Genomic DNA, 24103 nt, shown 5'->3' with positions numbered 1-24103 from the left:
TGCGGGAAAAAAACTGTAAACACCAGGATGCGATGGGCAATACGGAGGCATGGGTGGATGATAGAGGTTGCTTTATCCCGACCGGCACACGAGAAGATACCCCTGGTGATTTCCATCCAAAAGGTCTCGTGATTGAACTCAGCAGGTAGGACGTCAAAAATTGTGGATGTGTTTGAAGAAGGTAAGCCCAAGATGTCGTTTATCGTTGCAAAATCGATGTACCTTCGGTCCCCTAGAAGTTGGAATGCGGCTTTCTTTTTTTTGCTATCGTACCCGCTATCGGCGAGAAACTCTCTAGTGGGGAGCTCGTAAGTGTGCGCCATGAGGTTGAAAAGGTTTTCCCACCCAATGTTACGGAGCAATTGGGTGAACCCTTCAAGAACCCCAAGTGATATAAGCGTGGGCTTGCACACGAATTTGGTAGATGCAACTTTTCTGGGCAAGCTCTTTTTGTAGTTTTCGGCTGCCTTGGCATCCCAGAATCTTGGGATATCGGGAGCATCGCTTTGATTTCTTGCCGGGGCTTTGCCTCGGGCAGCAGCCGGGCGCTTCCTAGATGTAGACATGGACTTCCTGCACGAAAAATAACCACTACACGAACCAAAATTTCAACAAACAATATGTAAATCTAAGTCACCAACTAACTCCCTATGGGCTTCTAGAGCAATTCAACAATCAAAGCAAGAAATGATTCCCAAATTCATTTGATACAACAGCATATGAACGGACATGCATCTTGATCAATTAAACAAAGGAAAGAAAGTACCCGTCTTTGTTGAAAGTTCAAAATTTTGTGCGCGAAAATTCAGAATTTGGCAATCTTGCAACTCTCCACCCCAAGCTTTAAGCTTTTGTTCAATATCCCGGGAGGAGCAATTTACCGTGAAAACCCGACGAATCCGGCGATGACTTGAAATTTCGGCGAGCTTTGGGAAATATTTTTGGTGGGGTTTGTAGCCTTGTCCAAGAGGAGTACAATGGTGGTGTCGGAATTGCGAGAGGTGGCCGGAGTTGGCCGGAAATCGGCCAGAAAGTGGCGATGGGGTGGTGGTGGCGCCCCAAGATATAGCAACAGATCGGACCGGTTTTTAGTGGGGTTTGTAGAGCTCTGAATTTGGTGAAGAATGGCGGTGGTCTTATGAAATTATGACCGACGGTTTGATGGGAAACTGAGTTTTAGTGGTGGAGATGGGAGTGATCTAATGGGGGTTAGAGGAAGGAAGAAGGGTCGGCTAGGGTTTTTGGGGGTTATGGACGCGGTTAAACTTGGTCAACAACTTAGTCAACGTCGGTCAACAACTAACGCGGACGTGACTGCGAGTACACGCGGTCCGTGTTAATAAACACGCGGACGGTAGCTCGAGTACACGCAGACCGCGTGAATAACACTGAAACTCTTCTGTTTGCTTATAACGGATGCGGGCACTTAAAGGACTAAACGCGGTCCGTGTTAATAAACACGCAGACGCAAGCTCGAGTACACGCGGTCCGCTTGAGGTATTTTTGCCAATTTTTTCAAATTTTAGCTCTTTGACCAATACGAACACCGAGTCTTTAAATCCAACATTCTTTTATCTCAAGAAGGAAGAAGAAGAGATGTTAAATCCAAAAATGAACCATCTACGACATTTATTCGGAACTAGAAAAGATGAAAACTTTAGTTTTCCAAAAATGCCCTTCTTTAATGTATTTGGTGAGACGTGCTTCCCTCTTGATTTCAGTACATCAGGGCATCCAATTGGATGACTTCTAAGACATTTGCATTAAAACCTTCATAGAAAGGTTTCAATCGATGCCCATTGACTTTAAAGATTTGCCCCGTTTCTTCACTTTAAATTTCAACTGCTCCATGCTCAAAGACTTTTAGCCCAACAAACAGACCTATCCATCTTGACCTCAACTTTCCTGGAAATAATTTCAATCGCGAATGATAAAGCAAAACCCTATGTCCCGACTCGAAATGTTTGCAGGTAAGGGACTTGTCATGGAAAAGCTTTGTCCTCTCCTTGTAAATTCTAGAGTTTTCATAGGAGTCATTTCTCAACTCCTCTAACTCTTGGAGTTGAAGCTTCCTATGCCTTCCCGCCTCATCGATGTTGAAGTTGCATTGTTTAACCGCCCAAAAGGCATGGTGTTCCAATTCCACGGGAAGATGGCATGGCTTTCCAAAGACCAACCTAAATGGGGACATTCCTATCGGGGTCTTGTACGCGGTCCGATAGGCCCACAAGGCATTATCAATCCTTGAACTCCAGTCTTTTCTTGAGGGATTCACTATTTTCTCAAGTATACTCTTCACTTCACGATTCGAAACCTCTGCTTGACCGTTTGTTTGAGGGTGATAGGCTGTTGAAACACGGTGGGTCACGTTGTACTTCTTCAATAAAGCCTCCATCATCTTGTTACAAAAATGCGTCCCTCGATCACTAATCAAAGCTCTAGGCACACCAAATCTCGCAAAAACATTAGACTTTAAAAACTCGATAACCGTTTTGGCATCGTCCGATCTTGTGGCTTTGGCCTCAACCCATTTAGAAACATATTCAACCGCGAGCAAAATACAAACGTTGCCAAATGAGACGGGAAATGGGCCCATGAAATCAATCCCCCATACGTCAAAATTTCACAAACGAGGATTGGATTTTGGGGCATTTGGTTCTTTTGCGAAATGTTTCCTGTCCTTTGGCACTGCTCACAACTTTTACAAAACAAGTAACAATCGCGTGACATGGTTGGCCAAAATAATCCACACTCAAGGACCTTTCTCAAGGCCAGGCTAGGTCCTAAGTGTCCCCACAAGCAAATTCATGACAGAATTGCAAAATGGATTGGTGCTCTTGTTGGGGTACATATCGCCTAATGATTTGATCGGGACAATGTTTCCACAAATAAGGTTCATCCCACACATCGTATTTTGCATCACTTTTGAGCTTGTCTTTTTGAGCACGTGTGAATGTGTCGGGATACCTTTTTGTGACCAAAAAGTTAACGATATCGGCATACCAAGGAATAGATTGAGTAAGGGAAAAGAGATGCTCATCCGGAAACTCGTCCCGCAATGGGAGAGGAGTTTCATTTGAAGTGATCCGACTTAGATGATCGGCAACAAGGTTCTCGCATCCGATCTTGTCCCGGATTTCCAAATCAACTTCTTGTAACAATAAAATCCACTGGATGAGTCTTGTCTTTGCATCTTTTTTCGTCATCAAGTACTTAAGTGCCGCGTGATCCGAATACACTATGACCTTGGTACCAAGTAGGTATTGTCTAAATTTCTCCAAGGCGAACACTATGGCCAAAAGCTCCTTTTCCATGGCAGAGTAGTTTCTTTGAGCATTGTCTAGTGTCCTTGATGCATAATAGATCACGTGGGAGGCCCTCCCATTCTTTTGACCCAAAACGGCGCCTATCGCATAGTTGATTGCATCAAACATGATCTCAAAGGGGAGATCCCAATTTGGTGCTTGCATGATGGGAGTGGATGTAAGCAACTCTTTGAGCTTGTCAAAAGCTTCTTTGCACGCCTCATTGAACTCGAAATCAACCTCCTTTTGCAAGAGTTGGCACATTGGTCTTGTTATCTTTGAAAAATCCTTGATGAACCTTCGGTAGAATCCAACATGACCTAAAAAAGAACGAACTTCCCGAACACAAGTCGGGTAAGGTAAGCTTTGAATAACATCGATTTTTGCCTTATCTACCTCAATTCCTTTCTTTGACACAATGTGGCCCAAAATGAGACCTTGACTCACCATAAAATGGCCTTTTTCAAAATTTAGAACCAAATTTGTTTAAATGCATCTTTTTAAAATTTTGGTGAGATTGGTCAAACACTCTTGAAAGGAGTTTCCATATACCGTAAAGTCATCCATGAAAACTTCAATTATATTTTCAACATATTCCGAAAAGATACTAACCATACAACGTTGGAAAGTGGCAGGGGCATTACATAATCCGAATGGCATTCTCCGGTATGCAAAAGTACCAAATGGACATGTAAATGTGTTTTTTTCTTGGTCCTCCGGTGCCACCGGGATTTGGTGAAAGCCGGAATACCCGTCGAGACAACAATAATGAGATTTCCCGGCCAACCTTTCTAACATTTGGTCAATGAAAGGTAATGGGAAATGATCTTTTCTTGTGCTTGCATTGAGTTTGCGGTAGTCAATACATACTCTCCACCCGTTTTTGCATACGGGTGGGGACCATCATACCTTTGTTGTTCTCGACCACCGTGATTACCTTTTTCTTTGGAACGACTTGCACCAGGCTCACCCATTTGCTATCTGAGATTGGATAGATCATCCCCGTATCAAGAAGCTTTAATATTTCTTTCTTCACAACTTCCATCATTTGTGGGTTTAATCTTCTTTGCGTATCCCAACTCGGCTTGCATTCATCCTCCATCAAGATCTTGTGCATACAAGTGGAGGGGCTCAATCCCTTGATATCCGCAATCGTCCAACCCATGGCTTCTTTATGCTCCTTCAACACCTTGAGAAGTTGCTCTTCTTCAAATTCGGTTAAGTGAGTTGAAATGATGACCGGAAGGGTCTCGTTGTCTCCCAAATACGCATACTTCAAATGTTGAGGAGGGACCTTCAATTCTAATTCTGGCGGTTGGACAAGGGAGGGTGGCAATCTCGTGTGAGTTTGAGGTAATTCAATTTGCTTCACACTAAATTGGGTGGTCTTCTTGATCTCCAAATTGTTGACTAATCTTTCAATTTCGGGGTCTAGCGAATAGAGCTTCAATTTCTTGGCTAATTTTGCACAATCAAACCCCTTGCTCAAAACCATCTCCAACATATCATCATCACACAACTCGAACAATTTTTGAGTCAACGGTTCGAAAACATTTATAAAGCACAAAGATGAAACATCACTAGGATACCTCATAGCATCATAAATGTTAAAACTTATTGTTTCACCATCAAATTCCATTGTTAAGCTTCCCACATACACATCAATCTTTGTTCTAGCCGTCTTCAAGAATGGTCGCCCAAGTAAGATTATACCCGATTTTGAGGATACTTGTTCATCTAGGTCAATCACATAGAAATCCGCCGGGAAGACCAATTGGTTTACTTGCACTAGGACATCTTCCAAAACACCTTTAGGAAAGACACTTGATTTATCCGCAAGAGATACTATGACACCGGTTTCACTTAAGGGTCCGACATTCAATGATTCATACACCGAGTAAGGCATGACACTGATAGAGGCACCAAGATTAAGCATAACACTACTAAAGGTGACATCTCCAATCTTGCAAGGGACCGTGAACATTCTGGGATCTTTACAATTGGGTGGAAGCTTCCTTTGTAAAACCGCAAATGCATTTTCATTCATCGAGATTTTCTCATTCCCTTTCAACTTTCTCTTGTTGGTGCAAAGTGTAACGACCCAATTTTCATGACCAAAAATTTCGTTTTAAAAACATTACTTTAGAAAATATTAAAAACTAAAAACATTGTCTGATCAAATCATAACACAAGTGAACCATGTCTAAAAGCCAATTCATACATTCAATCAAAATATCAGAGTACAAATCCCAGTGAAGCTCGTAAATGCGGAAACCGGAGAGTGTGTGTGTGACATGCTGCTACCGCGCCTGCTCCTTTCCCCTAGCTGAGGAGGTACCTGAAACCAAAACTGAAAACTGTAAGCACAAAGCTTAGTGAGTTCCCCCATCGTACCACATACCATACAAACACGTAACATACATACTGCCAGACTATTCTGGGGTGCCTGACTACCCGGTACGGCCGTTCTGGGGTGCCGTCCTACCCGTGTCAAGCCATTCTGGGGTGCTGACTACCCATGTCAAGCCATTCTGGGGTGCTGACTACCCATCGGTCCTAACAACCGACCACAAGGACTGGTCCCCTCGTACTACCTCTATCGCATATAACATAACAAGCCAGCATGCAAACATATCATCATATTCTGTCAGACGTATCTGGGGTGTCTGACTACCCTTCGGTCCTAGCGACCGAACTCGACTACTATCACATACAACATATCACGCTAGCATATAACATATCAGGTAGTAGCTATCCTAGATGATATCACAAAGACAATCATCTATCATGTGTCTCCTATTGGTGGGTCGGCGTTGTGGCCTTAGGCCCACCGCTACTGGAAGGTAACTCACCTCGAAGTAGCTGCTGATCTGATCGGAAACTGACTGCCTACTGCTGCTGCTGCTGCTCCGGAAATCCTCCGGCTGCAATTCCCACAATATACCCAATCAAACACTGCTCACTGACCTTTGGGTAAAATGACCATTTTACCCCTGACCATGCCCTAAGTCAAAGTCAGAGTCAACTTTCAGTTGACCCGACTCGCCGAGTTGGCTTTCCAACTCGCCGAGTCCCTATCCAAACGACTGCCCTGAATCCCGATCCTACCCGTCGAGTTAGGCGACGACTCGACGGGTTCACCTTCTTAACCAATATTCAAGTCCTTCATCCTAATCGCCGAGTTGTATGAACAACTCGTCGAGTTCATCTTCATCCGATGAACTCTTATGCTAAGACTCGCCGAGTTGTATGAACAACTCGTCGAGTCTGTTCTTGATCTAAGGAGATTGCCTTGAACTCGCCGAGTCAGGGCATTGACTCGCCGAGTACCTCCATAGATGAGTTAAGCTTCCGACTCACTGAGTCACACCCCGTGACTCACTGCTCACTCGACACTACGAAAAGGGGACAAATTCGGAGACTCGCGAACAGACTCGCCGAGTCATATGAACGACTCGCCGAGTCGTTGCCATGCATCCACTAAATACACAGATTTGCTCGATTCCAGTCCATGCCATTCACAGATCTGGACTTCTAGGACACGAATCACACGTAAAGTTTCCAACTTTACGTGTGGATATTCACCAATATGGATTTTAGGGCTCAAAATGTCTCAAAAGGGTAGATCTAGGGTGAACAAGCAACATGGGGCCATAAAGCTAACAGATCTGAGCTCCTGGAGCTCAATCTTGCCTAGATCTAAGGGCCAATCAGCCTATTACGAAGTAATTTGCACATACAAACTTGGGGTTTGGCTCAAGAATGACTTACATGAAGTAATAAGCATAGAAACAGGGGAAAAACGGGTTATACCTCAAAGGAACTGCTGAAAGAGTGCAAAGATGCCTGGATTCCTTTCCTTCCTTTTGATCTACTTCCCCTTCTTCCTCAAAACCTTCAAGAACACACACAATAGCCTCAAACTCTCAAGGAACAAGCTTAGAACGAGGGTTTGGAGCTTCTAGGGAGAGAATGGGGGCTGGCCTGGGCGGATAAGTCCTTTAAATAGGGTGCAAACCCCTGAAACTTAGGGTTTCATCCAACAGCTATGACTTGCCGAGTCCAGGATATGGACTCGCCGAGTCGCCAACTTAAACGTGTCCCGGGTCCCGCATCCACTTGGCGAGTCGGACCTATGACTCGCCGAGTCCAAGGCTAAAAGAAAGGAAATATTCAAATAACATTTACGTACCAGGAACCGGGTGCTACACAAAGCTCCTTCAAGAACTTTGCATATCTTGGAATTTGTTTGATTGCATCAAGTAAAGGGATGTTTACTTCCACCTTTCGGAAGGTGTCCAAGATCTCTTTCTCCTCCATATTCTTCTTTGAAGTTGCAAGTCGGGAGGGGAACGGTGGGCGAGTGGCTATTGGTGTCACTAGAGGAGTAGTCTTTCTTTGGGGCTCCGGCTTGTGTGTCATTCTTGGCTATGGGATCCTCAATGGGGATGATCTCTATTTCTTCCTCTTCTTCCCTCGGCTTCTTCTTCGAACTATTTTCTCCGGTTTGTTTGCCACTTTTCAAGGTCACCACATTGACATTAAGGTTTTTTTCGGTTTGAGAAGGGAGTTTACCATGGGATTCCAACTTGCTTATGGATGTAACTATATCTCCCATTTGTGACTCAAGGTTGGAGATACTAGTCCTTGTCTCTTTTTGGAATTGTTGGGTACTAGTGGCTAAGGATTTGACAATGTCTTCAAGAGACATTCCGGAGCTACTTGGTTGAGATTGAGGAGGTTGTTAATGATGATGTGGAGGGTGTGGTTTGGGTTGATAGTGTGGTTTTTGATGTTGGTAATGAGGTTGTGGTGATGGATAGGATGGTCTAACCAATGCATTTTGAGGCAATGGTCTAGGGTTGTAGCTTATGTTGGGATTTGGCTTCCAACTTGAATTATATGCATTTTGGTAACCGGATGGTTTGTTGTGGTAGTTTTGGAACTCTCCCATGGCATTCACATGCTCCACATCTTCTTGAAGGATGGAACGCATATCCGTAGGATGTCCCATTGCTGCACATATTCCACAAACCATCACTTGTGGAGTGTGTCCCATGGCTAGCTTTTGGACAACGGATGTTAGATCTTTGATTTGAGACTCAAGATTTGATGTTCCTACTTCATTGACTTTGTGTTGTGTGTCTCTCTTCATGTCTTGGCACGGGCCAAAATGTTGAGAATTCGCGGCTATGGTGTTGAAAAGTTGTCTTGTTTGTTGTGGAGTTTTACTAAAGATATCACCACCACTTGAGGCATCAACTAGTCTTCTCTCCATTGGTAACAATCCCTCATAGAAGTTTTGAATGAGGAGTTGTTCCGGAATTTGGTGTTGTGGGCAACTATAGCACAAGTTGTTGAACCTCTCCCAATAATCATGGAAAGTCTCATTTTGATCTTGGCGGATTCCACAAATCTCATTTCTAAGACTTGAGACTCTTGAAGCGGGATAGAACTTATCAAGGAAATCTATTGCCATGTTGGTCCATGAGTTGATCGACCCCGGTGGAAGATAGAATAACCAATCTTTTGCTCTATCGGCCAATGAAAAGGGGAATGCCCTTAGCTTGATTTGGTCATCGGTTGACCCTTGTGGCTTCATACTCGTGCAAATGATGTGGAACATCTTCAAGTGCTTATGAGGGTCTTCATTCTCCAATCCATGAAAAGCTGGTAGGTGATAGACTAAACTTGACTTCAACTTCGAGCCTCCTTCCAAAATCGGGTAATTGATACCGGTTGGAGTTTGTGTAACATCGGTCTCCATCATTTGCCTCAAGGTTCTTTCGGGAACTTCTCCTCCGTACGCCATTGCAATTGGTTCAATAATGGGTGGATTTTGTTGTAGGGGTAGTGTTTCGGGAATTTCTTGGCGAGGGTCGGGACTAGAATCGGGTTCCGTATCACTTGATGAAGCAGGTTCAACCTCCGGATCCCCGTGAGGATTAGAAGTTTGACTACGTTCAATTTGCTTTTCCTTCGCCAAACGCCTTGCTTCTATTTCGATTTATGGGTTGTAAATCAAGTCACCTGTACACTGAGATCGGGACATAGAGAAACAAATTGATTAAAAATAAACCAATCCCCGACAACGGCGCCAAAATTTGGTGGTTGTTGAGGCCAACAAAATTAATACCCTAAATATTACACTCTAAAATAGTGTATAGTGGTAAAGGGATCGTATCCACGAAGATTGGTTCAATTTATAACTCTATGAAAAAAAATCTCTTTGTAAAAATACATGTAAAATAACAATAAAAAAAGTAAAATAGGGGGTGTTTAGTTCTTTCGATTGTTTGACAAAAATTAAAACTAGCTAGAATGAAAATATGACACGTAAACAAGTAGAAGATTGAATTAAATGCAAAGAAGTGGAATTGGTTGATTTTGGGGAACACCTCATGGATGATATGATTGACTTATCATTAGATTTAATGGAATAACACTTGTGAATTTGTTTAACTTGGCTATAGCAATTCATAAGCACAAATTGCCTCAAATCTTCTTAGATATTAAAATGGTTAGAGGAGCTCTTAACACATATCCTTAATTGAAGTCACAAAATCAATGAAGCATAAAATCTTGTGAAAATCAATTAGCTTTAAGTTGTAAGAGTTACCAAGTCCAAAAGATAATCAAATGCTTACATTATCATTATGGAGGAAACATTTCCATGGTCTAAATGAAATGAAAACAAACATATAAACCATTTGTTGCTTACTAATGTGAAGGTCTATTACTTAACCAAGAAATTAATCAACAATAACTAGCATTCATTCATCCAAGCTTACGATCAAAGATAAATAAACACAACAAGATGTTTAACTAGAAAACATTCCCATAAAGATCAAACACAAATGTAAAGATGAGTCTTCAAAGCAAATAATCATCCATGGGTTAAACCCTAATCAACCAAATGAAAATTTAGCCAAGCATGGCCAAAGTAAAAGAAAAACAATATAGTTTAGTGGTACCAAACATTGTCTTAGATGCAAGATGAAAGGAAATTACACTAATCTTCCAAAAATTCTTCCAATCTTCCAAAGCGTCTTAGAGAGAATATGGAGTGTGTTCTTCTAGTCCTTCCCCTCAAAAATGGCTCCAATCTCCAGCGAAAGGGGTTAATTTCCGGATTCAAAAAGGTGCCAAAAGTCACCCACCAAACTTCCACAAATAGAGTCAACAAGTCAAACCCGGAATCAGCTCAGGGCAATTCACGCAGACCGCGTATGATTCCACGCAAACCGCGTGGGTCATGCTGATTGTGAGACTTGGGCCATTAATCATGCATTTTAGCCCAATCTTCACTTCTTTAACTTCAGCCCACAATCATAATTCTTTAGGACCCATTTGCCATTCCCAAGCCTTCTAATGATGACCCAATACTCCTTAAATTTTCTTGTAGCTTGATTCTGTGTCGCCTCATCATCATCCTTGCCCACAAATTACATCCAAATTGATTTCTTCTTTTACGCAAGCACCAAACCCAATCGCACCACTTCAAGTCCACAAGCAAATCACATGCCTCCATAAGTCCTGCATCCTTCTAAGTCTCCAATAACAAATAGTCTTCGGTAAATCCTGCAATTAAGCTCAAAAGACTAGAAAGCACCCGGTAAAGGAGAAAAATGACAAAAAGAGAAAATATGCATGAAGATTGACTAAAATGAGATGGTTTTAACTAAAAATAAACTATGAAAATAAGTTATAAAAACGGAACTATCATTAGCACCTCAAGTGTGATGCCTCAAATGTGTCACAAACACCAAGAACAATGGAGGACGATGAGAGAGAGCTTTGAGGTACCAAAATCGGCTAGCTTCTTCTTAGGATACTCTTGTGTATCGATTTTTGGGCTTTAGGGGTTACATATATCGCGTAGAATTCCAAGGGTCACTTGTAAACCCTAATCCATTCACTTAGGCTTTTGATCCAATAATCCATTTGGACTAACACTTCATGGACTCTCACATAAGCTTAGTCCATCACTAATTAATCATGGATCATTAGCCCAAACTATATGTATCACTGATTTACATAATCAGTCATTGTTAATTTAATCTGTCTCTTTTGATCACTAAATTAATTCCAAATTAATTCTTGATCAATACCAATTCAATAATATGATTTATCTATTAATATATTATTCTTATAATATATTAATAAATCACAATTAACCTCTTTCTCAAATATCTTTCCAATCAAATTGCTCCGGTGAATGCAACCCAAACGGACCATGCTACTATCGGGTCAAGTAAATACCAATTATAGTTATGGACTTAGACACCTAATCCAACAAAATGGTCATCAAACCTGCTAAAGAGGCTCATCGATACATTTTTTATTACACCTATAACCTGTAAAAAAAAGAAATATATATTAAATTTTGAGTGTAATTAGATTTTATTTGAAGATGGGTTTAGCACAATTGGTTAATGCGTAGGGGTTTGTATGTGAGGTTCGAACTCACGCTTCCACATTAGGACTTTACATGTTAACCTACAGTTCAAAGTATTTCACGAGTTTATTTGAAAGTTTAAAAAAATGGGTAGGACTAATAGGGTTCGAACTCACGCTCTCCAATATAATGACTATACGACTTAATCAAGTTCTAGTCTCATGACCATAAATTTTAATATGTTTCACATGTTATATGTGCCGGTAGAAGTATATATACAAATTAATGAGCTTTTTAGCGAGTCAAATTTAATTTTATTTATTCATTTATTATCATTTTTTAAATGGTTGGTTAGTGATTAAGAGTTAGTATCACAAAGTTAGTAAAATTCGCGAATGACCGATTTAGAACACCAAACATCCAATCTAATAGGCAAAATTTTTATCAAGTGGGCTAGTCTTACATTAGTTTTTAACAAGCTAAATATCCATTTCATGATATTTACTAAAAATGAGGGTATCATATGGGTGAAAATGGGGATTATGGTCGTTTTTAATGTATTAGCGAATAAATCTTTTTTGCATCGTTAAATTATATGAAAATTTGCGTTTAGCAAATAGATAATTGTCTAATATATGTATTTTCGGTTCAAATGAAGGGTTATTGTTATTTCTTTTATTTGAGTCATAACAAAATTAAGGGGATGAACCATAACGCAATTTCATTTTATAAAGACAGTGATATTTTACAAAATCGATTTTGTCAAAATAAGTGATTTTATATTTTACAACAATTTTTTAAAGAAATATCATCCCATAATAAGAATACTTTTATTTTATAGTTTAGCAAACTGGCTATATAGAAGTATTCCATCTTTACACATGTAATGAATCGTATACCAAGATAAAAAAATATTTATTATTCATGTCTAAATCACATAAAAATACTTGGAGTTAATAACCATTAATGCCGCAATAAATATATACAAATGTAACTATGTGAATAGCTAAAATTAATTAACATTAATTTCTTAAATACACATATACAACTCCAACATTTCTTCTAAATATACCCAAAACTTATTCTCTCATAGCTTACGACAAAAAGCTTTACTCGGGAGATCCATCAAAAGATTAAGAACACATATTTATTTAATCAAGAATGGCAAACCTAAAGCCAAGTTTGTTTCTGATTATAGCCATGGTTGTTGCATCCATGAAGTTCAATCACTCGGTGGCAACAGAGCATGTCGTCGGCGATTCCTTCGGCTGGGCAGTGCCACAAAATGCTGGTTTCTATGCAATGTGGTCTCTAAACCATACCTTCATATTTGATGATACTCTAATCTTTAATTTTGCCGATGGATTTCATAATGTTGCAGAAGTAACGAAGGAGGCACACGACACGTGCGACACCCAAAATCTAATCTCAATCCAAACCACCAGCCCCGCTAGATTTACCATAAACAATGTCGACAACCACTACTACATATGTACCGTAGGCTTGCACTGCAAGTCCCTTTTAAAATTAGCAATTAGGGTTTCTGTTCCTAACAATTCGTCTGCAATGTTATCTCACTGATATTTTATTATTATCATATAAATATAAATATAATGAAATAACACATTGGTTAATATATTATACTTTTTTTTTCTCTACGTTGTTGATGGTATGTTAAATACTTTAATATATAATTTGATAGGTTCATCGTTAAGAGTTAACGAACAAAAAAAGCAAATAATATAGTGAAAGATAAATAATTATTTGTCACCACATTATTAATATGTTTTTTTTATAATTATATATATTCCCTTAGTCACACAAAACCAAATATTAATTAGGGTAAACTAGTAATTGAGCTCAGGCTTTGCAACAGGTTTTACGTGTTTTTGTTGTGTATTATGAGTGAAAAACATAGGGGTATAAAGAGATATTTTACAAAGTTTAAGGTGGAAGGGGTGAATGTGATATTTTAAAAAGTAATTGGATGAAAAATATCATTTTACAAAATACAGGGGTTGCCAGTGAGAAATTATATGAAGATGAAGGATTAAAGTTGCACTTTACGTATTGAGGGTTGCAAATAACAAATTTTCCAAATTTTGATAATTAAAGTTGCACTTTACGTATTGACATACTGGTACGTTGTACATTAATAATTGCCGTATTAGGTATAGTGATTTTCTCGATTGAGATGAGCTGGAAAATGCATTTTACAAAGTAGATGAGGTAAAATTGTATTTATATATAGTATGAGATAAGCACGAAAGTTTAGAAAACGAAAGGGTGAAATTTTACAAAGTTAAAGGTGGAGGGGAGAAAGTGATATTTTAAAAAGTAAAAAGATGAAAATATCATTTTATAAAATAGAAGGATTACAAGTGACATACTATTACACAAAGTTACCGGATTAAAGTTGAATTTTACACATTAACATGTTTACAAAGTGTCCATTAACTTGTAATATTAATAATAATAACTTTGTCTCACAAACACAAAGTTGCATTTTTGTTATATTTATAATTGCAAATTTGGTTCCTATGGTTTACCAAAAAATTCAAGTTGGATCCAATTTTTTTCACTCACATAACTGGTCTAAAATTGAAACTTATATGTTGATTTGATCCATTGAATTAATTAATTGCCATTATATTTCAACAATTATATTAGTCACATGCTCCTCATGTAAGGGAATATTTGTCAATTTAGTAATTTTTCCTCTTTACCTACATCTTTACTTCACCAATTTTCTTCACTCATTCTCAACAATCTTTGAGATTCAGTCATTCACTATTATTAGAATCTTTCGATATTATAATAAAACGCCACATCAACCACATGTTGATGACGAATTAACAAGAGAGGCACGTCAAATAAACAAGGATGAATGACAAATGTCTCGTCTGATTATTTTTGTCCTCAATTAATGTCGTTTATTTACATATATAATGATTTAAATAGAAAAAACAAGAATATGTTATCTAAGTTGAAAATTATGACATGATATGTCATTATGTAGCACTTTTATGTGTTTAAAATGTAACTATTTATTAAGCCAATTCAACATTATCTATTAGTTGTCTAATTATATGTTAGGGGTTACAAGAACAAGTTCTATTATGATACATTCGTACTGTTGTATAAGAAAATTGTAACATATGTTTTTCAAGATAAATGACTCTGATTTAGTTTTTGTACGTGATCTTGAGCGTATTTTGGTCCGTTACTGTATTCAACATTTTTTTTAGAAAATTTAACAAAATGATCAACAAACTTGCTAAAGAGGCTCATGGATACATTTTTTCTTATACCTATAACTGACAAATATATATATATATATATATATATATATATATATATATATATATATATATATATATATATATATATTAAAATTTGAGTTTATTAGATTTTTTTTGTTTGATATCTATTTATTGAACCAATTCAAATTTATCTATAATTATCTAATTATATGTTTGGGGTAATGTTGTTGGATTAGGTGTCTAAGCCCATAACTATTTTGGTATGTACTTGACCCGATTGTGAGCATGATCCTTTTGGGTTGCCTTCACCATAACAACTGATAGGATGAATTAAGGAGAAAAAAATGATTAATTATGATTTATTAATATATTATATGAATAATATATTAAAAGAGAAATCATATTATTTAATTAATATTAGTTAAAAGTTAATAATAATTAATTTTGTGGCTAAAAGAGATTAATTAAATAAAGGGGGCTGTTATGCAAATCATTGATAATTGCATAAATGGGCTAATGGACTCCATAGAAGTTGGAGTAAACGAAATCTATGGGGAAACCCATAAGAATTCATTCAAGGCCTCTATGGAGGGAGTCCATGGGCTGCTTAAGGCCTAAGCAGTCAAATTAGGGTTTTCTGGTTGAAAACCCTAATAGCCTAAGTATAAAAGGAACCCTTGGCAAGCCAGAAAACGTCCCTAACCTTCTAAGAGAAACCCTAGGACGTTTTTGGGGCCTCCTCCCTCACTCCTTGTTCATCTTGTTGCATATGGTGTTTGTGACTCCATTAGAGGTGCAACATTTGAGTCACTAGGCTTTTAGAAGTCAATTACAAGAAGGATTCATATTGTTATTCAACATAACAATCAAGGTAAGATGTAAACTCTATTCTTTTGTCAAGTTTGATTATTATATGCTAGATCTAGGGTTTATGAGCTTTGGATGATTATTTCATGTTTATTAGACAAACTTGATCCAAAGCTTTAGGGTTTATATGTACACCATAGGATTGATATAGTGCTTAAAACCCATTAGTGGTATTAGAGTCTAGGTTGTTTGTTTGATGTATTTGATGCTTATATAATCATTCGTGGCCTAAAAATTGAATTTTTTTTGTCCACTGCCTGACTGGCTCGGCGAGTTAGTGGATGAACTCGGCAAGTCCAGAGACAGAGGAAAATTCGGGATACTTATTTGGCTGTGGGATAATAAGTTATTTATTGCCTTATATGATAATCTTTAATTATTTGTATTATTTTATGTGCATTATCTTGGCTTGAAATAGAATTAGGTCAAATTTAGATAATCACTAATTATTTGATTAATTAAAAGTATTTGTAATTTGATCTATATGGTTTTGAAAAGTTTCAAACCTTGCCCTCAAGTTTTGGAATTTAAATTTTTAATTAAAAGTTCTAATTTTTAAATGTTAAATTCTAAAACCTAGTTTTTTGAAAAGTTCAAATTACACCCTTATGGTTTTATTAAATTAATTAAGTGTATAATTAAAAGAGAGTTAATAAATCCATAATGATATGGCTTATATTTAATTAAATTAACATGTATAATTTATTAAATTAAACCACTTAGTATTTTAAAAGTGTAAAATACACCCTTATACTATATATATATATACACACACACACACACACACACGCCTCAAGCTTTTCCGAGCCTTGGCGAGTCATAACGTTTGTAAGGCGTGACTTAAGGCGGCAATTTTTTATATAATTAATATTTTTATATGTATTTTCAACTATTATTCATTTTTATACACATATATGAGTTAAGGCGGCGTTTTAGCAAAGCTTGGCTGCAGGTGCAAGCCTTGGAGCCGTGGCGCGCCATGGCAGAGCCATGGTGAGCTTTTCAGAACCTTATATATATATATATATATATATATATATATATATATATATATATATATATATATATAATTCAAAGTCTAATATTATATATGTATAAATAAAGAGTCAGTCTTACCGTTAGTAGACCTCATTCACGAAGCTGGTTTATAAGGGGTGTTTAAGGAAGCGACCTGTAAAATGACCGCCATTAGGTATCCACTTTTACCCACCGCACTCTTGACTAGTGGAGGGTCGTTAGTCGAACGGGTAGGATAGGACACAACCTTCCATTATAAGTATAATGAAATACGAAGTAACTAAATGTTTTATAAATTCCAAAATCTTAGTTACTTCAGGAAAAATGTGAAGTTGGTGCTATTCCATGAAATTACACTTTATACCCTTGTTAAGACGTTAGCGGAGCGTGTGTGGTTAACCGGCATACTAATTGGGCTCTAAGCAAAGGTGGAAAAGGGTGACTCGATGTTTGTCATAGATCGATGGAGCGTGTATGGTTAACCGGCACGCCGATTAGGTGACTGTAACATTGGGGGCACCATGTATGTTTTCATGGTTATCCACAACTTATTTGTGATCCTCGGGATCCCAGTCACAACTGAAGGGAACACTCGAGATTTAAACATGCCATTGAAAAGTTCAACGAATCTCAAAAGATCTAGGAGTTTCAGTTCATTTAAAACTTAATTTTCAATTCTCGTTTTTCATGGTGGAAATTGGTAAATCTTCATTTACCTACCTTCAAATGTTCTGCAATTTGTATTACGACATCCCTCTTCCAAATTGTAGATTGTGTTGGGTCCTTGCCTTGATAATTCATTTGGGTGTTATATCAAGGATTCCAATCAACTAACTTGAATTTTCTCCCATTTTGTAGATGTCAAAATCTATCATCTATGGTCTTCCTGAATCCATTGGAAAAAGTTTTCCGCTTGAAGATGATGTTCCACGATTGGATTGTGGAAATGGAAATCATGCTTCACTTCCTCCACCTCCTCCACTAATTATCCCTGACCCACGTGTTCGAAGACTTGAAAAGTTCAAGGTCACTCAAGCCCTATTGGCGAAAAGACACGAAGATGGAAAGTCGATATGCGCTCATGTCTTGGATATGAAGTTGCATATTGACAGATTGGGAATGTTGGGTGTCGACGTCTCAAGGAAGTTGGTTGTTGACTGGGTTCTTCAGTGACTTCCGGATTCATATGGTAAGTTCGTTAGAGAGTACTATATGATGGAACACGACGTGACCTTCATTGATTTGACTTATTTGCTTATTGCTGCTGAATAAAAAATGATTTGGCGCACTGGTCGAGCAAATTTGACTGGTAAATCAATATCCCAACCTTCCATGGGCAATGGCAACATTGGAAGTCCATAAAATTTTTCTCTATGCAAGAGAAAAGCTGAGTCTGAGATAGCCCTGTGTACCATTCCAGAAGAATCCATATGTTTCTACTGCCAAAAGAGGGGCATTAGTTACGAAGTTGCCCTGCCTACCAGAGAGATCTAAGAGATGGGAGAGTCAAAGTTTATGACTCGACTTTAGGTAACATCCACTATCTAACTCTATTGAGTTTTCTGTTTTAGATTCTTAATACATGATGTAATAAGATTGCATTTTGTTGTAGGATCAAAGAAAAGAAAGGAAGCTTAAAGGAAGAAGTGAGCTGAGTCTGATCGTGAAGAAATGGATTTTGATCGCATGATTCGATGATCGAATTTTTGGAGCTGCTACTTTTAGAGTTATAATAGATTGTTTAGGAATATGAAATAGCATAGTTTTCATTTGAATTTGCATTTTAAGGACAAGTTTTTCCGCACCTTTTTATAAATAAAATAAATTTTGAGTTTTGTCTTATTTATATATCCTTGCAATGTTATTTATGAAAATTGATGCTTGTGTGTTTCTATTGTAAGCAATATTAAGTGGATGTGATTCTTAGTTATGTTATTTATGGTAGTGTCATAATTTTTATAAGTAAGGAAAGATTCCGATCACCCAAGTATTAATTGGACAGAAGCTTGGAATCATATGATTTGAATCATGTGATGTATGAAAATCTTGGTACTTGGGAAATTAAGACTAATTCCTTGATCACACAAGTATGTGAGTCAAGAGAAGGACTAAAGGACTAGAACACAATGTTATGCACTGGTCAAGTCCACCACAAATAACAATAAGACAATTCGTCGTGATTTACTAAAAGTCTACTAAATATGGTTATGCTTACAAGATTAAGTGTAATTCTGAATTATTGAAAAGTTTCAATAATAGCAGAACGAATAAGAAGAATCAATTAGGCAGAAAGATAAAAGTTTATCCAATCTGGAAAGAAGGGAGTGTACTTTTGTATCATGTTTTATGATCGTCTTATTGATTATGAAACCATATCACAATTGATCATCTAGGTAAACCTTAGTGCACTGGTATGGCTAAGAAGAGGATTGATAAATTGTTGAAATGGTTAAATCAATAGGTGAATCATACTTCCTTCCAAAACTCAAGTCTTAGAGTCATACTCCAAGATTGTGACTTGAGTGACACATCTTAAGAAGTTCTAACACACTCATCAAATGTGAAGCAGAATTTTTTTTTTCTTACTCTTGCACGTTTGAGATTGGTAAATTGTGATGTCTTGGATAGGACAAAGACCAATTAATACCAATTGTGTTTAGTGTTTGTCTTGATAAGAATCCGCACTAACTCTTGAATATTTGTTTGTCAAGAAATGTTTTTTGATAAGAGAATCTTATATGTCAAGAGGTCAGTGGAAGTCTAAATGATCTTGAAAAGGTTCAAGAACTAATCAAGAGTAAACCTATTAGACACTAGCGCACAAGTTGAGGCTTGTAACCTATCGTGTTGACAAAAAATTTATTTCTATGCTATTCCAGTAAAATTACTTATGCATATGAGTTCTATGTGTTCTCAATTGATTGCATAAGGGCAAGCAACTTGTTCAATGAAAGTACGTTGACTAGTATAGGTGAGCTGCTAAATAACTTGGAAGCAATGGTGGGACCCTTGATGGCAAGAAATTAGGAATGAACAAGTTTAGTCCATATGAGTTTGGATTTGTCTTAAACCTTGTCTTACATGGTTATGACAAATTCACATGGATAGGAACACATACACCATAAAATCTAAGTGTCATAAGGTTTCTCTCCGATTCATGAAAATGATTGTGAGAAAACGCTTTCACTAAGAGAGATTTTAAGGAGATAGCGATTGTGTAAATTGCATTCTCAAATTTAATTATGATTAGGGCATCCATCTTCATAGTTCAAATTGTGTGATTTGACTATTAGTTTGAACATTTAAGACTTATTCCTATAAGTTCTAAAATGGTTTAAACACACATATGAGCTTTCTAAGGAAAGATGTATGAGTTTTAAAAGCTTAGATAAAGGCTTATCGAAGCATATCGTATTAGAAATATGAATTTTGGAAGTCAATAAGTATTGATTTCTAGAAGTCCAACTGTTTTCTAAATACGTGTCAAAGCCAGTGGGAGCATAAATGTTATGCTGGTATGGATATAATTACCATGTTAGTGGGAGCATGATTATTATTTTAAGTGTTGCAAGTTAGCAATATTAATTATAGAAAACAAAGTTTCAATTCGCAAAGTTACAAAGGTTGAATAGTTGTTTTGCTATAATTAAGGGAGAGACTATTATACTTCATTTCAAATCTAAAGGTTTTGATCAAGAAATTTTAATCAAATTTAGTCAAAGGACATATATGGATATAATGCTGAAAAGATTCAACTAAAAAGAATTCTATATGGCAATATTATAGCAAGGAGCTGGTAAAGTATCACGTTTTTAACTACGAATCGTGTCCCATACGCTTCGGGTATAGGATCGATTGCATATGCTGTAATATTCGACCGTTCTAAAATTTTCCAAATGCCTAGGGCATTAAGAGGGAAAAAGGACTAGAATCGGTTTGACTAAAATAATTGAACAACTGTCAACGAAAATCTAAGGTTCGCTAAGGATTGGTTTCTTGTGATCAGTTGGAAGTATAGTAATGAATGAACCATAATGACATTATTATGATTAGATATGATTCTATTAATAATGAGTTGTCGTATGGGAAATATGGAAATGTTTCCATATTGGGAGTTAGATATTGAATCTGTGATTAGAAACTTTTATGCAAGAAGGATGTTGAAAGGAATGTGCTTTGAATGTGAGACTTCACATCTATGGAATTGTCTTGTAACAATACCTAATAGAGAACTTTGTAATTTCATTGGCAAAGTATTGGTGACTTTTGTGCAATAAGATTACAAAAGGGATCATTACATAAAATTTTAGAATCTAACATATTCTAATAGTAACGAGAATTTTATATTCTTACACTAATAATAAGGATTAGGAATTGTGGAATGAGCATCATTGGAAATGTTTTCAATTGATCTATTTCACAAAGTATGGACCATAGGTAAACAGAGTATACATGCTTGGTGCATGGGGCAACTGCTGTTATAATTCGAGTAATAAGTTGATTATCTGAAATATTATACAATGAATAATGTGTAATCAATATAATGACTAAATATAAGGAGTTTTATTTATACTCAAAAGTTTGGGGCCATATTGGATTCGATTATTCTTGTGTTTCACTTTGAATGTTTTGACTTCCCGAATAATAAGATTATTCAAACCATCCACAGTCGCTCATGCTTTGGAAGTAGGCATGAAAGAAGACTGTCATGAATTGGCTTGTAGATTGTCTAAAGTGTATTATTGCTGCAATGTTCGTGAGTGCTTATGAATATGATTTGAGAATTGGATTAAACCCACGCTCACTTGGATCGCTTCATGGATTTTATCACGAGTGATTGGTGAGATGATAATATCTTATATTCTTGAAACCGAGACGTGTGGGTTGTATTCTGCAAATTGGTTGCACATTGATAATATGTAAATGCACCAGTAACTTGGTGTTATAAAACATATTGTTGTGTGTGATTTGATGAGTAGGTACAAGCGAACACTGAGTCAAAGTTTATCCGTTTCTTTTATCCAAAGTGGGATAAAATCGATATATGTGGGCCCCTTGATGATTTAGTGATGACACCCTAAGTGCTTGGCCATGTCGGGACTAAGTTGATGCGCTCAATTGTAGTCTGTTGTCAGTCGTCATAAATCGGAAATCGACTGAGAGAATGATTATAATCCGTGTCTCATGTCTATACGATATCTAGAATGGAGGAATATATGATCCCTTATCTAAAGGACGCGTTTCTAATATGATCAGAGTTCGACAACGGCTTTTGAAAGAAACGATTGCTGATCAGGTTTCGAAGTCATACACAATATAGTTATTAGACTTATCCAAGTGGGAGACTGTTGGATTAAGTGTCTAAGCCCATAACTATTTTGGTATGTACTTGACCCGATTGTGAGCATGGTCCTTTTGGGTTGCCTTCACCATAGCAACTGATAGGATGAATTAAGGAGAAAAATGATTAATTATGATTTATTAATATATTATATGAATAATATATTAAAAGAGAAATCATATTATTTAATTAATATTAGTAAAGAATTAATAAGAATTAATTTTGTGGCTAAAAGAGATTAATTAAATAAAGGGGACTATTATGCAAATCATTGATAGTTGCATAAATGGGCTAATGGACTCCAAAGAAGTTGGAGTAAACGAAATCTATGGGGAAACTCATAAGAATTCGTTCAAGGCCTTTAAGGAGGGAGTCCATGGGCTGCTTAGGGCCTAAGCAATCAGATTAGGGTTTCGTGGTTGGAAACCTTAATAGCCTAAGTATAAAAGGAACCCTTGGCAAGCCAGAAAACGTCCCTAACCTTCTAAGAGAAACCTTTGGACGTTTTTGGTGCCTCCTCCCTCACTCCTTGTTCATCTTGTTGCATATGGTGTTTGTGACTCCATTAGAGGTGCAACATTTGAGGCACTAGGCTTTCATAACTCAATTACAAGAAGGATTCATATTGTGATTGCAACATAACAATCAAGGTAAGATGTAAACTCTATTCTTTCGTCAATTTCGATTATTATATGATAGATCTAGGGTTTATGAGCTTTGGATGATTATTTCATGTACATTAGACAAACTACATTCAAAGCTTTAGGGTTTACATGTACACCATATGATTGTTGTAGTGCTCAAAACCCATCAAATATGAACAAGTTCTATTATAATACATCCTTATAGTTGTATAGAGAGCTCATATATGAAAATTATATATGCTTTTCAGGATCCATGACTCTTGTTTAGTTTTTGTAAGTGATCTTGACCGTATTTTGGTCCGTCATTGTATTCAACCTCTCTTTTAGAAAATATAACAAAATGATCATCAAACTTGCTAAAGAGGATCATGGATACATTTTTTCTTACACCTATAACCTGCAAGAAAAAAGAAATACATATTAAATTTTGAGGTAATAAGATTTTATTTGAAGAAGGGTTTAGCACAATTGCTTCAACATAAGGACTTTACATATTAACCTACAGTTCAAAGTATTTCACGAGTTTATTTGAAAGTTTAAAAAAAATGGGCAGGACTAATAGAGTTCGAACTCACGCTCTCCAAAATAATGACTATACGAATTAATCAAGTTCTAGTCTCATGACCATAAATTTTAATATGTTTCACATGTTATATGTGCCGCTAGAAGTATATATACAAATTAATGAGCCTTTTTAGTGAGTTAGATTTATTTTTATTTATTCGTTTATTATCGTTTTTTAAATGGTTAGTTAGTGATTAAGTGTTAGTATCACAAAGTTAGTAAAATTCACCAATCTAATAGGCAAAATCTTTATCAAGTGGGCTAGTCTTACATTAGTTTTTAACGAGTTAAGTAGCTATTTTTATGATATTTACTAAAAATGAGGGTATCATATAGGTGATAATGGGGATTATGGTCGTTTTGCCTCAGTAAATTGAATGAAAATTTGAGTTTAGCAAATAAATAATTGTCTAATATATGTATTTTCGGCTCAAATTAAGGATTATTGTTATTTCTTTTATTTGAATCGTAACAAAATTAGGGACAAACCATAACACAATTTTATTTTATAAAGCAGTGATACTTTAAAAAATCGATTTTGTCAAAATAAATGATTTTATATTATACAATAAATTTTTAAAGAAAAATCATCCAATAACAAGACACCTTTATTTTATAGTTTAGTAATTGGTTATATAGAAGTATTACATCTTTACACATGTAATCAATTGTATACCAAGATAAAAAATATTTATTATTCATGT

General features: G+C 36.7%; 1 protein-coding gene and 1 non-coding gene across 2 annotated transcripts; both read left to right on the top strand.

The window, feature by feature from the left end:
- Window positions 1–8629: 8629 nt before the first annotated feature.
- On the top strand, window positions 8630–8736 carry LOC111895006 (small nucleolar RNA R71). Its single transcript, XR_002851395.1, has one exon. It is a non-coding gene; the product is annotated as a small nucleolar RNA R71 (small nucleolar RNA).
- A 4128-nt stretch (window positions 8737–12864) lies between these two features.
- Window positions 12865–13284, top strand: LOC111895001 (umecyanin-like). The gene has a single exon (XM_023891090.1). The coding sequence runs from the start codon at window positions 12865–12867 to the stop codon at window positions 13282–13284; it is 420 nt and encodes a 139-aa protein (XP_023746858.1).
- Window positions 13285–24103: the final 10819 nt, after the last annotated feature.

The sequence above is a fragment of the Lactuca sativa genome, chromosome 4 (genome assembly GCF_002870075.4).
Source record: "Lactuca sativa cultivar Salinas chromosome 4, Lsat_Salinas_v11, whole genome shotgun sequence".
In the NCBI taxonomy this organism is placed as follows: domain Eukaryota; kingdom Viridiplantae; phylum Streptophyta; class Magnoliopsida; order Asterales; family Asteraceae; genus Lactuca; species Lactuca sativa.
Note: the sequence above shows the minus strand (reverse complement) of the source record. Positions and strands in the feature narration are given on the sequence as shown.